This window comes from Neovison vison, chromosome 12 (assembly GCF_020171115.1).
Source record: "Neovison vison isolate M4711 chromosome 12, ASM_NN_V1, whole genome shotgun sequence".
Classification (NCBI taxonomy): domain Eukaryota; kingdom Metazoa; phylum Chordata; class Mammalia; order Carnivora; family Mustelidae; genus Neogale; species Neogale vison.
In genome coordinates this window covers 108,208,063-108,220,590 of record NC_058102.1, presented here as the reverse complement: position 1 = coordinate 108,220,590, position 12,528 = coordinate 108,208,063, and the positions used below count along the sequence as shown (strand labels likewise).

The 12,528-nt window shown below is 46.4% G+C and overlaps 1 protein-coding gene across 1 annotated transcript in view; it reads right to left on the bottom strand.

Annotated features, from left to right (window-relative positions):
• The window catches only part of CACNA1C (calcium voltage-gated channel subunit alpha1 C), a 621,853-nt gene that overhangs the window by 44,675 nt on the left and 564,650 nt on the right, over positions 1 to 12,528 (bottom strand). Inside the window, exons 34-36 of the mRNA XM_044228473.1 lie at positions 10,070 to 10,198; positions 7,789 to 7,854; positions 6,119 to 6,210 (exon numbers count right to left, since the gene is read on the bottom strand). Of these exons, the coding sequence (XP_044084408.1) occupies positions 6,119 to 6,210; positions 7,789 to 7,854; positions 10,070 to 10,198 (287 nt within the window). The remainder of the gene's footprint in view (positions 1 to 6,118; positions 6,211 to 7,788; positions 7,855 to 10,069; positions 10,199 to 12,528) is intronic.

Here is a 12,528-nt window from a genome sequence, read left to right as displayed (position 1 = left end):
TATTTTATTAGTGTCTGCTTTTATTTTAATAAGTGTATTCTTTCATACTTTGGGGTTGTTTGCTATTCTTTTTCCATTCATTAGTTTGGTTATTATAGATTTTATAAAAAAAAATTTAGCTCTGAAATTTTCTTTGGTATTGATTGGTGCATTTTGTAAATTTAAGATGTACTGCTCTAACTCTTTAATTTCTAAGAAGTATGTAGCTTCAGCTGTGAGTTATTTAGAACAGTGAACCAAGGGGCATCTGTGTGGCTCAGTGGGTTAAGCCTCACTCTTCAGCTCAGGTCATGATCTTAGGGTCCTGGAGCAAATATTCCTAAAATTTGTATGGAATCAGAAGAGACCCCGAATTGCTAAGGAAAAGTTGAAAAACAAAAATAAAACTGGCGGCATCACGTTACCTGATTTCAAGCTTTACTACAAAGCTGTGATCACCAAGATAGCATGGTACTGGCATAAAAACAGACACATAGACCAGTGGAACAGAGTAGAGAGCCAAGATATGGACCCTCAACTCTATGGTCAAATAATCTTCGACAAAACAGGAGAAAATACACAGTGGAAAAAAGACAGTCTCTTCAATAAATGGTGCTGGGAAAACTAGACAGCTATATGTAGAAGAATGAAACTCGACCATTCTCTTACACCATACACAAAGATAAACTCGAAATGGATAAAAGACCTCAACGTGAGACAGGAATCCATCAGAATCCTAGAGGAGAACATAGGCAGTAACTTCTTTGATATCAGCCACAGCAAATTCTTTCAAGATATGTCTCCAAAGGCAAAGGAAACAAAAGCGAAAATGAACTTTTGGGACTTCATCAAGACCAAAAGCTTCTGCTCAGCAAAGGAAACAGTCAACAAAACAAAGAGGCAACCCACGGAATGGGAGAAGATATTTGCAAATGACAGTACAGACAAAAGGTTGATATCTAGGATCTATAAAGAACTCCTCAAACTCAACAGACACAAAACAGATAATTATATTAAAAAAAGGGTCCTGGGATTGAGCCCCTCATTGGGCTCTCCGCTCAGCGGGGAGCCTGCTTTCCCCTGCTCCCTCTGCCTGCCTCTCTGCCTACTTGTGATCTCTCTCTGTGCCAAATGAATAAATAAATAAATAAATCTTTAAAAAAAAAAAAGAACAGTGGCTCAAAACATTTAAGTGGGTAGATTTTGGAGGAACTACTGATTTTATGGTTAATTTCTAATTTTTGTTGTATTGAAGTTAGAAAAGTTTTAGAATTTATTGAATTCTTCTTTGTGACTTAAATCTTGGCCAATTTTTATGAATGTTACTGGGTTCTTAAAAACAAAGTACTTTTTTGGGTCATCTATTCATTACAAATTTACTTAAATTTATCAGTTGTATTTTTAGATATTTTTTTTTACCCTTTCTTTTATTTTGTTCTATTTGTTCTGTCATGTTTTTACATGTCTCCCATTGTGTGTGTGTGTGTGTGTGTGTGTGTGTGTTCATTTTCTCCTTATCATTCATTAGTATCTTTGACATGTTTCCATGTAGTTTTATGATTGTTTTGTAATCTTGGTGGATTATACCTTTTATCAGTAACAAATATCCCTCTTTGTATTGTTTAATGCTTTCACCTGGAATTTTATTTTTTCTGATGTTATTACTACACTTATTTTTTTTTGAAGTTTTATCTGGTATTCTTTTTCCATTCCTTTATTTTCCCATTCCTTTATTTTACTCTATCATAAACAGGCTGCAATTAGACTTCTTGAAGTCAACAATAGAGTATCTCTCTTTTAATAGAGAAATTGAATTTTTAGTGATTAATTTTTGTTTTTATTCCTACCATCTTGTTTTATTTTCTAATTTTCTTTTCCTTCCTCTCCCCTTCCCTTCCTCCCCACCCCACCTTCCTTCTTTTGTCTTTCTTTCCTTTTGCAGAATTGTTAAGGCTTTCCTTGTGTTTGTTTTTTTTTTCTTTTCCATCTAGAGATTTGGAATATATAAATTCCATTTCTGTTTCTTTAATGGTTTACCTTCAAATATTTAATATACCTATTTATACACTTTCCACTGGCTATGTATAGATTGAACGATATCTGTTTCTTTTCCATAAACAAGAGAAGAATGTCAGCACACTTTCATGTTTCTCATTCTTCCTACCTTGTTGAGATAACATAGGATTTCACTTCCAAATTGCTATTAAGGTTTTGGAAATTTTACTTTAATAGTTATTATTTTTTATTAAAAAATTTATTACAAAAGTTTTCAACATATACAAAAGTAGAAAATACAAAGAAACCCCATGTACCCATCACCCAATCTTAACAATCATCAATATTTTGCTGTGTGTGTTTCATCTACTTCCCCAACAACCCCCTTTACCCTTTTTGGTTGGAGTATTTTTTTTTTAAATATTTTATTTATTTATTTGACAGAGAGAGAGATCACAAGTAGACAGAGAGGCAGGCACAGAGAGAGAGAGAGAGAGAGAGAGAGGGAAGCAGGCTCCCTGCTGAGCAGAGAGCCCGATGCGGGATTCGATCCCAGGACCCCGAGATCATGACCTGAGCCGAAGGCAGCGGCTCAACCCACTGAGCCACCCAGGCGCCCCAGGAGTATTTTATTTTATTATCTTATTTTATTCTTTTGCATTCTCACCTTTTAAAAATACTGAAAGAGGAGGGGTGCCTGGGTGACTCCGTTTGTTAAGCATCTGACTTTTGATTTTAGCTCAGGTCATGATCTCAGGATGGAGAATGGGCCAGAGCTTAGTGTGGGCCCAGCATGGGGCTCCCTTCTCAGTGGGGAACCTGCTTCTCCCCTTCTCCCTCTGCCCCTCCCCCGTACATGCACACACACACTCTCTCTCTCTCTCTCTAAAGTGAATAAATAAATACTTTTTTAAAAAATTAAGAATTGACACACAATGTTACATTAGTTTCAGGGGTACAACATAGTGATTCCATAGCTCACCATGACTGTAGCCACCATCTGTCACCATATAACAGTATGACAGTACCACTGACTATATTGCCCATTCTGTATCTTTTATCTCCATGATGGGATATCTTGAAGCAAATCCCACACCTCATGTAATATCATTGTATCAACGCTAAATACTTGAATATGCATTCTGAAAATAAAACAATATGTTTTACATAACCACAAAATAATTATTACACTTAAAAATTAGCAATAATTATTTAATAAATAATACCTCCCTTAATAATTATTTAGATTTAATATGAGCTTTATGATTTCTTTGCTCATAACTCATAGCTATAAACTTTATGGTTACTTTACTAATATCATTACTTTCTTCATTCAATATCTTAGATTAATTTTTCATTCTGTGGAAGGACATCCTTGCATAGTTGTTTCAGAGGTTTATGTAAGGGAGTAAGCTTTCTGAGCTCTTACACTTTTGGAATCAATTTTGCTTTGTTACTTGAATGCTAATTAGGCTGTATTACAGGCATCTCCATTCAAAATATATTTTCTTAGGGTGCCTGGGTGGCTTAGTCAATTAAGCGGCTGTCTTTGGCTTAGGTCATGATCCCAGGGTCCAGAGATCAAGTCCCACATTGGGCTTCTTGCTCAGCGGGGAGTCTGCTTCTCCCTCTCTCCCTCTGTCTGCTGCTCTCCCTACTTGGGCTCTCTCTCTCTATGTCAAATAAAAAAATACACATATATATTTTCTTCATAATATTGCATACATTATTTGTCTTCTATTATGTACTTTTGTTAATGAGAAGTCTAAGGAAAATTGGTATTTTTTGAAAATAACTCACTTTTTTTCTCTTGGATGCTTCTAGGGTATTTTCTTTATTCTTGGTATTCTAAAACTTCTTCATACTGTGTCTGATGAAGGGACTTTTTGACAAACCTATTTGGCACTTAGTAAGCCATTTTAACCTGAAGGCTCATATCTTTATTTGAAATTTTCTTTGATCATCTCTTGATTTCATTCTTTCCATTCATTCTGTTGTTTTTACCTGAACTTGTATTAGAATGATAAATATTAACTTTTATTATAACTTTGATTTATATTAACTTTTATTTATATTTTATATGTATTTTATTTATATTTTCAATTTTTTTGTCTTTTGTCCTTATATATAAATAAATGGATATTTATATATATTTTATTTATATTTTTAATCTTTTGGCTCTTTTGGCTGTATACTGAGAGAACCCTAGATTTGACCCTTCAGCCCATTATTTCATACTTTAGCTGTGACCATTTTCTGAATATTTCAACAAGGATGTTTTCCTGAGTTGTCTCTTTAATTTGTTCTTCTTAATAATGACTTAATATTGACTTCTCCTCTGCTTCTGTTTTTTAATTCAATAGATGTAATATGCTCTGCAGCCTCTCTAAAGATATGAATTATATTTATTTTCAAATCTTATGGCTTTATATGTTCTTTTTCCTTCTCTTGAGCTCATTCATCTGCTAACTGAGGATTATTGATCTTTATTGGTATTCGTTTCTCCCCAAATACTTTGGGTTTATTATTGACTGTTCTTTGTGATTGAGGACCAGTTCACATCTCTGCAGATCAAGTTCTCATTCCAGAGCCTCTCTGGGGACCATGAAAGAAACAGAACATGTGCCGCCAGGGGAAGTGTGGAGGTAGCCTCTCTTTGAGGATAGGGGTCCTTGGGGGGACCTGCTCTACTTCTCAGACCCCAACGCCCGGGGGCATATGGCAAGTGCTGCTCCTTTCAGCTTGTGAGCATAAGCAACTGCTCTCCAAACACAGGTCCTTTGAGGAGCCAGCCTCGTCATGGCCCCAGGTCTCTTCCGGGCCTTTTACCTGCCAATCCTGGAACTGCTCTCACTTCTTCCATAGACCACACATTCTTGGGGATAGGTTTTCCTTAGATCTCGTTCCTTTGTCAGTTGAATCCCTTCTGGTTCCTTCCATTTAGAAATTCCTTGTTCGTTCATAGCATTCTTCCATGGTGTTTTTTTTTTTTTTTAAACCTTCCTTCTTAGTACTGTTATGGATTTATTCTTTTAAGAAATACCTTCTGTCATTAAGAAATTTAGGAAAGGAGGGGAGAGGGAGCCATGTGCTCAGTCTTATATCTGGGTTCAGCTCTGGTATTTAAATATGGCACAGGCTTAAGTGTTGTTGTTAGATTGTGGATTACAGCGGCCTTTTTGTTCTCAAAGTCCACCATCTGAGGGAGGTGGTAATGTCTCACTGATATTTAAAGCGTTGTCATTTTGATTTAATACATTTTGAGTAATAATGATACTTGGGCTTGGGTGTAGGGAAAGGATTCTGTAGAACTCGGTGAAGGTGGGGCTTTCTGAGAGAATGGATTTCTGGATGTTCTGGAAAGGGACCCCAGGGAATGGCAGGGAGTTCACTGCCTCTCCCAGTGCCATAACATGTAGAGTATATAAGCTGGAATGGATTTTAGAAATCATCCGGTCCAGGGATGGGGTAAATAGTTCTCATCTACCAGCCCTGGTCTAGATGGTCTAGATAGTCTCCTCTAGCAGCCCAGCCTGTGAGGAACAGGAGAGTGAGAAGGACCAAGGGGACAGAGCAAGGGGGTCATTAGGAGTCAGAGGAGGAAGAAGCAGGCTGCGACATGGACTCACTCAGTCAGAAGCAGGCTGAGAAACACTCTTGACCCCAGCTAGGCCTGAGGCCGTGGACTTCTGGGAAGGGTGAAGGCTCATGGCTGGCTTAATGAGGAGGACACTAAGTTTATGAGGACATAATAACCAATAGAGCACATGGCATTGACATTGGCAGCTGTACTTGTTTGCAAGGGAACCGAGACTCAGAGAAGTTAGGTGTCTTACCCAAAGCGAATGTGTCACAGGCTTGGCTTTGAGCTGTTTGGCTTCCAGACCAGGGTGCTGTCAGTGTTTGACTTGTGATCCTCTAGCATTTTGGGGGGGCTACTGGCAGGTTTGTCAGTGACCAGTGTGCCGCTCAGTGGGAAGTATTACAAATAGCACTGAAATGCCAGCTTTCTAGTGCAGGGAGGAAGATCCAGCATCTTTTCCCTCCTTGCCCGCTCCCCTGGAAGGGTTCCCTCGCATTCTAGGTCCAGACCTCAGGGCTGCGTCATGGAGGTTTTTGTAAGCATCTGTCCTCAGAGACTCACCTGAAGAGAAGCAGCACAGCTTGGGGAAAGGTCTGGAAGTTGTTGTTCCGGTTGATCTCTGTGGTGTCATTCAGGGCAATTTTCCCAAACACCTAAGCAGGGGAAGAGAAGGTAGATTCAGTGAAGTGTGGGCAGACAGATTCCTAGTTCCCACCCATTGTTCAGTGGTCTCTTCAGAGGTCTTGGCTGACTGGGAGTCAGGCCAGCCCAATAGCTGAACTGAGTCCCCTGGCGTGACCCGACAGGGCCTCATGGGGGCAGGAACCTGCTGCCCCACCCAGCCTCTGATCTCCATCCACCACACTGGACAGGTGTAAGAAGAAAAATACCCATGGGTCCTCCAGAGAGGTCCTTCCAGGCAACGGGGAGCTGGGCTGAGAGCAGGTGGACACTGCCACCAGCCCCATGCCTCTGTTTGGGGACAGAATGCTCTCAGGTGTCCTTTTTGGTTACAAATTCTTGAGAATATATATTTTTTCTCTTAAAAAAAACTTTATTGAGAAATAATTAACAAACATAATTGTATATATTTAAAGTGTACGGTGTGGTGGTGATTTGGTATACAATGCTTGTAGAATCATTACCAAGACCAAGGTAATTAACACATCCATCACCTCCCACAGTTAACATAGTAGCTGTGTGTGTGTGTGTGTGTGTGTGTGTGTGGTGAGAATGCCTAAGATCTACTGGCAGCCACTTCCAAGTACACAGCACTGTTACCAATTACAGTCACTATTAGGTCCTCAGAACTCAAGCCTCTGGCCTCCTTTTCGTTGCCATTTCAGCCCAGATGTCTACTCTTCTAAATTCAGTTCTTGGATTTTGGCGCAATCTGAAATGTGGGCAAGCTTAATCTATCCCTGAAATTAGTGGTCCCCTTATTTTTTGTGGCCTGTTAGAGCTATGCCTATCTTAGAAGCCGTTGCCCTTGGTGAGGTGGCAGGGTGGCTCTTTTTATCTAAGATTCTGGCCTAGGAACCCGGGGTCTTTCTGCAAAGAATAAACAGGGGAATCTTCCTTCAGGAGCCACTAAGGAAAAGTCCTGGCTGGTGTGATTGCTGGGCTCTGGCGCTCTCGGGAGCCCCCAGGAGAGGCTGACTGGAGAATGCCGCTGGCTTGGAGGTAGGGGAATGTGCAGTGGGCACCTGTGAGGGGAGGCCCTTGAAACTGCTGCGTGTTTGAAACTTGCCAGCCTGACTCCCGCCTTCCCTCCTCCCTCCCTCCCTCTCCCTCCTCCTTCTTTCTTTCCCTTTCTCCTCCACCCTTCTCTGTCCTTAGCCCCTCCAGAACGGTGCTGGGTGGGGGCTAGTTCTCAGGCTGTCAGACCTGGGCAAGGGGAGGGGTTTGTTTGACACACCCTTCGTGTTGTTTTCTGGAAGGACCTGTCTCTCCTGAGGCCCTCGGTGTCAGTCGGGGAGTGGTTTTCCCTACAGAGAGCAGAGACCAGGCCCTGGGCGAAGGGGAGAGAAGTGAGGGCAGCTCATGGCCGTTCACCCTGCTACATGCAGGATGCCGTTTGAAGGGATTTTCTAATTCTTCTGACCTTCTTGGCCTCAGAAGTGGAAGCAGAGGGAGGGAGCGTCAGGAGCAAGAGGGAGATGTCTGGGAACATGGGCCTGGGAGGCGGGAAGAGAAGTAGAGGCCGAGGAGCAGTGGGCCGGCTGTCCTACCTGCATACCGATCACTGCGTAGATGAAGAACAGCATCACTATCAGAAGAGCCACATAGGGCAGGGCCTGGAAGGAAGCACAGGAGACAAAGTGAGGCCGGTGGGGGATGGTTGACCAGATCACTTCCCAGGGGGTGTTGCGACCTGGATTTTGGGGGGGCACTTCCAAGAGCCCCCACAGAAGATCTGGGCACCAGGAGAAGGCCTGAACCATGGCACTGACCTCTCATTTTCCCTTGGTTTCAATCACCTGAGAAGCAGTGTGGTGCATGGAGATAAGCAGGCTGCAGAGTAACAGATACATATAGTAGGATACCGCTTTAGTAAAAACAATCAAGCATGAACAAATGTCCTCCAACTAGACATAGGCCTTTGTTGAGTAGGGAGAAAGCCGTCAAGGATACACCCTAGGGTTTCCTGGGGAGGTGTGGGTGGAGGCAGGTTACACCCTTCCTTTACGTAGCTCGATGATATCCCGCTAGTCATAATAAAAATAATTACTAAGGAGAACTTAAGTAGAAGAAAGATCATGGACTCAAATCTGATTTCTGTCACTTTCTCATCATGAGAGCTTGGCCATATGACTTAACCTCTCTGAGCCTCAGTTTCCTTTTCTGAAAAGTGAGAAGAGTAATGACCTCTCGGGTTCAGTGGTGTTTAAACGATAGAAGGCTTACAAAAGGCTGAGTGCGATGTCTCCCACGTATTCGGGTCCCATATATTTTATTCACTCCATGTATGATCTGCCTGGCAGACAACTTAATTTTCCAGAGTCCCTGCCACTTTTCCTGGGGAGAGGCCTTCTGGGGCTCAGGGCCTATTCTGGAATCCGGGCAGCCACACGTTCAAGGCTAGGAAATGCCTTGCCAGGCGTCCACCCGCCACTAGATGGCACTGCGAGATCGCACGGACGGGGCTTCCATCTGGCTGGAGCTGGGCTCCACGTTCAAGCCCCTCCTCACAGTTACCAAGGTCTGTCGCCTTTTCCTAGGAAATATGTATGTATATGTATGCTGGCGGCCTCTATAGTCATCATGGCCATGGGATCTCACGGACAGGGTCAGCCTCCAGTCCTGCTCTCCCTAGAATTCTCAGATTCCCAGGGACTGGGGAACCGGGTATGGCACCTACCGGGGAGGTAGGTGGGGCTAGCAGGGAGGGCAGCTGCAGCTCCTCAGAAAGGCCTGGTGGGCAGAGGGCTGCCTATGAGGAGTGCAACCAGGCTGGGCCAGTCAAGGGCCTGGGCCGATGAGTCCCAGGGCTGGAGGCTGCCTGGAATGGTGTTTGCGCCTTTGGGAGAGGATTCCAAAGCATGGCAGGCACCGGGCCGCAGAGCACTGCCTCTGGCTGCACCTTCAGTTCTGGGCATTTGGACCAGGGACCTCCTCTGTGCCTATAACTGGGCCCAGACTGGCTAGAGTGGGGCACGTGAAAGGAATCCTTCAGTGCAGGGAAGCCCGAGAGTGGTGCTTCCGTGGGCAAGGAGAAGCTGCCTTCAACGTCGGGCTGGGAAGAGCGTGGACGTTCATGCAGGGGTCCTTACGCCACTCATCTTTAAGGAACTCAAGTGACCTCATGGAGTCTGCTTCTCTTTAACTTCAAACTTACATAACACTCCTCAGAGATGGCCAGGGGCGATCATTATTCTGTTTTCACAGATGGAAAATAATGGCTGAGAAAAGAGAATTAATCCTATAGTTAGGCAACCCTGGGCCCCTGAGAGGCGACCATGTCTCCTTGAATGGAGTGACACGAGGGTCCTAGAGAGTTTGGCTGAGACTACAAACAGGTGTGGACAGCAGACATTACAGAAATGCCTATTGGGAGGAAGGTGACAGCTGGATCCTAAACATGCTGAAAGTGGGAGGGGCCCAGAGGTTATCAGATCATCTGGGCCCATGCTTTTCAAATTTTTTCCACCACAAAACCTCTTTGTGCAGTAAATTCTTGCAGAAAAATGCACAGATGAGAGAAGAAAGCAGAACCACTTCAGCCTCTCCTTTACTCTGGCTTTGGGGGAAATGTGGGGCTCCAGGAGCATGCTTTTGAAAAACACAGTCGGAGTCCTGGGGCCTCATTATAAACAGGAGGAAAGCAAGGGCATAGAGGGAGACTGCAGTCACACAGCTGCTGAGTAGCAAGGTAAGGCTGGCCCTCGACTCTTAGTGTCACTGCTTCCTGTTCAGGGAGCCCCGGGGGAGCTGGGTACAGCCCCTGGTGCAGCATCCACTCTGGGAGCCAAGGATGCTCTTCTGGCGGCCCACTGAGGGCGAGGTGGTTACCTGGAAGGACTTGATGAAGGTCCACAGCAAGGTCCGGATGCCCTCCCCTCGGCTCAGCAGTTTGACCAGGCGCATGACCCGGAAGAGGCGGAAGAAGGTGATGGAGATGCGGGAGTTCTCCTCTGCGTTCTGGAATCCATCGGCAATAGGAGGTGGTAGTTAACACAGCAACAGAGAGGGGCAGGCAAGAATGAGGTGGGCCCTGCTCTGAGCAGCACAGCCCTTGGTTGGGGAGGAGGTCGGGCAGGGCAGGGCGAAGTCAGCTGCACTAGCTTCTCTGCCCTGGGCCATCGATGGGGAGGCCAGCTGCCCCCTCTTCCAGGTAGACGACCCAGGCCTGACAACTTTGGCAGAGCCAAGCGTGCCCAGGGCCCTGAGCCTATGACCCCATTTATCAGGTCTCCCCTTTTCCCCTTCACTCCTGATTCTTAACCCCTGGGTGGAGCTACTGAAGATTCCATAAGGAACTTCCATATGCTTTGAAATCTAGGCCGAAAGCGAGCTGCCTTGGGTGCACCCACCCTCGGCTGCGAGCTGAGATTGCAGCCACAGCCTACGTCGGGCCTGGCAGGGTGATGTGCATCCGAGTGCGATGTGGCGCTCAGCAAGGTGGCTGGGTGGGTCGTGGCCTCCATCCCAGCCTGAGGGGTGATGGCACTGGTGGGCAGGGAGGGATGACAGAGAATAGGGCTGGAGTGGGGTGCCTGCGGCAGGGATCTGGTGCTCTGGCAGCTCAGGACTCCGGAAGTCTTGTTGCGCCACCTCTTCCCACATGGCTGCAGGGACAGTGGGGATAGGGGTGTTGCTTAGCCCGCGGAGAGTGTCTGTTTGCAAGCCCTTGCCTCACCTCAGACGCTGAAGCTGTTCCCCTGCTACTCCCCTCTGTTGTGGGGCTTCTGGGAGGCCCCAACCCTTTCTAGACTGTGGGAGATCCCAGAAGCGGTGGGAGGCACACTCGAAGTGAGCCCTAGATAAGTCCGGGTCCAGGTGTAGGAGGACAGAAGGATTCTGCTTAGGGCACATCATCTCCTCAGGGGAGTCCTGGAGCCCAGGGATAAGGAGAAGGCGAGGAAGAACTGGATCCGGGCCAAGCCAAGCGGAGGCAGGAACCTGGTGCAAGGGCTGCTGGAGTCTGCTGGCCGAGGGCCCTCCTCAACGTGTGGGACCCGGAGGGCTTGGGGCTGAGGCAGGTGCCTGGCCAGAGCTGTCCTGTCACCCTCTGCCTCCAGGCCTGAGAACAACACGGACTGACCACCTCCCCCGACCCTCCCCCAGCCCGCACTTGCCAGAAAGCTGGTGCTGAGAGCCCTCTGGGAGCCCTCCACTCATTCCCCAGAGCTAGTGCAGCTCACCCAGCCCTTTTGGCACCAGGAGAGAACGGACCTTCAGGCTTCCTGTTACTGTTCCTGTCCCATGCGACCCTCAAGGGAAGAGGAGTCTCCAGGTCACTGGCAGGGAGGATCTGTGCAGCCCCCCCCCCTTCTTGCTTCTCTGCTTTCTTTTGAATCATTTCAGGCCAATCGTCCCTGACAACGTCCACACCTTGTTTGCCCCCCCCCCCGAAAATCCTACTAGCGCCAGTGCCCCTGAGGGCCCCCAGTGGCCCTTTGTTCTAACCTGGTAGCCTGCTGACTGTCATGGACATGGCCAGTGGTACCTGAGGTCACCCATCTTACTCTTGCTCCGTACGGGAAACCCACGAGGGTGGCAGAAAGCTCCAGAGGCGGTTGCGCCTTGCCCGCACACCCTCGTTCTGCCCTGGGAGGGCTGCGCAGAATCCATGCCGGAGGGTCTCTCCTACTCTCTGGACTCACCAGACTGGGGGAGAGTCACAGTATCTCTTTGAGTTTCAAACCAGTGCCTCAGATCTGCACAGGGGGCCTATTCCCCTCAGGCAAGGTGACCTGTGGGCTTGGGTTGGGGGGCTGCTCCACAGGCTGCTCTGGAGCCCAGGAGGGACAGCCAGCCGTAGCCCTGGTCCTACCCTGGGGCCCTACCCAGCCTGCCTATTTTGAAGCCTTTGATGCCCTTAATCTCTGCATTTCTATCATCCATGTATCTACTTGAAATTCTATTTTCTTTCCTTAAAAGGAGGTTGTGTTCCCTCAGAGGAGTAGGCAGAGAAGGCTCAGGGTTTTATAACTCAGCTGTCAGTTCCACCATGTTCAGGAAAAGAGAAAAAAGAAGTAAGAACAAGCTGAAGTGGGGAAGTTCAGCTGCGAGTGTCAAGAGTTTGAGAAGTTGGTGCCACAGGGGCATCTGGATTTGACGAGTTGAAAAGGGAAAAGTCAAGTGTGCAGTTTAAATTCCATGCTGGGTTCAAATCCCCCGCCCTGTAAACTCGCCCCCCCCCACCCCGCCAGTAGCTGCAGTTTCCTAACGCTCTAGGAGGATAAATACATTTCTACAGAGACACAGAAATGTCCTCCAAAAAACCAAATGACAATGCAGGGAGTCAG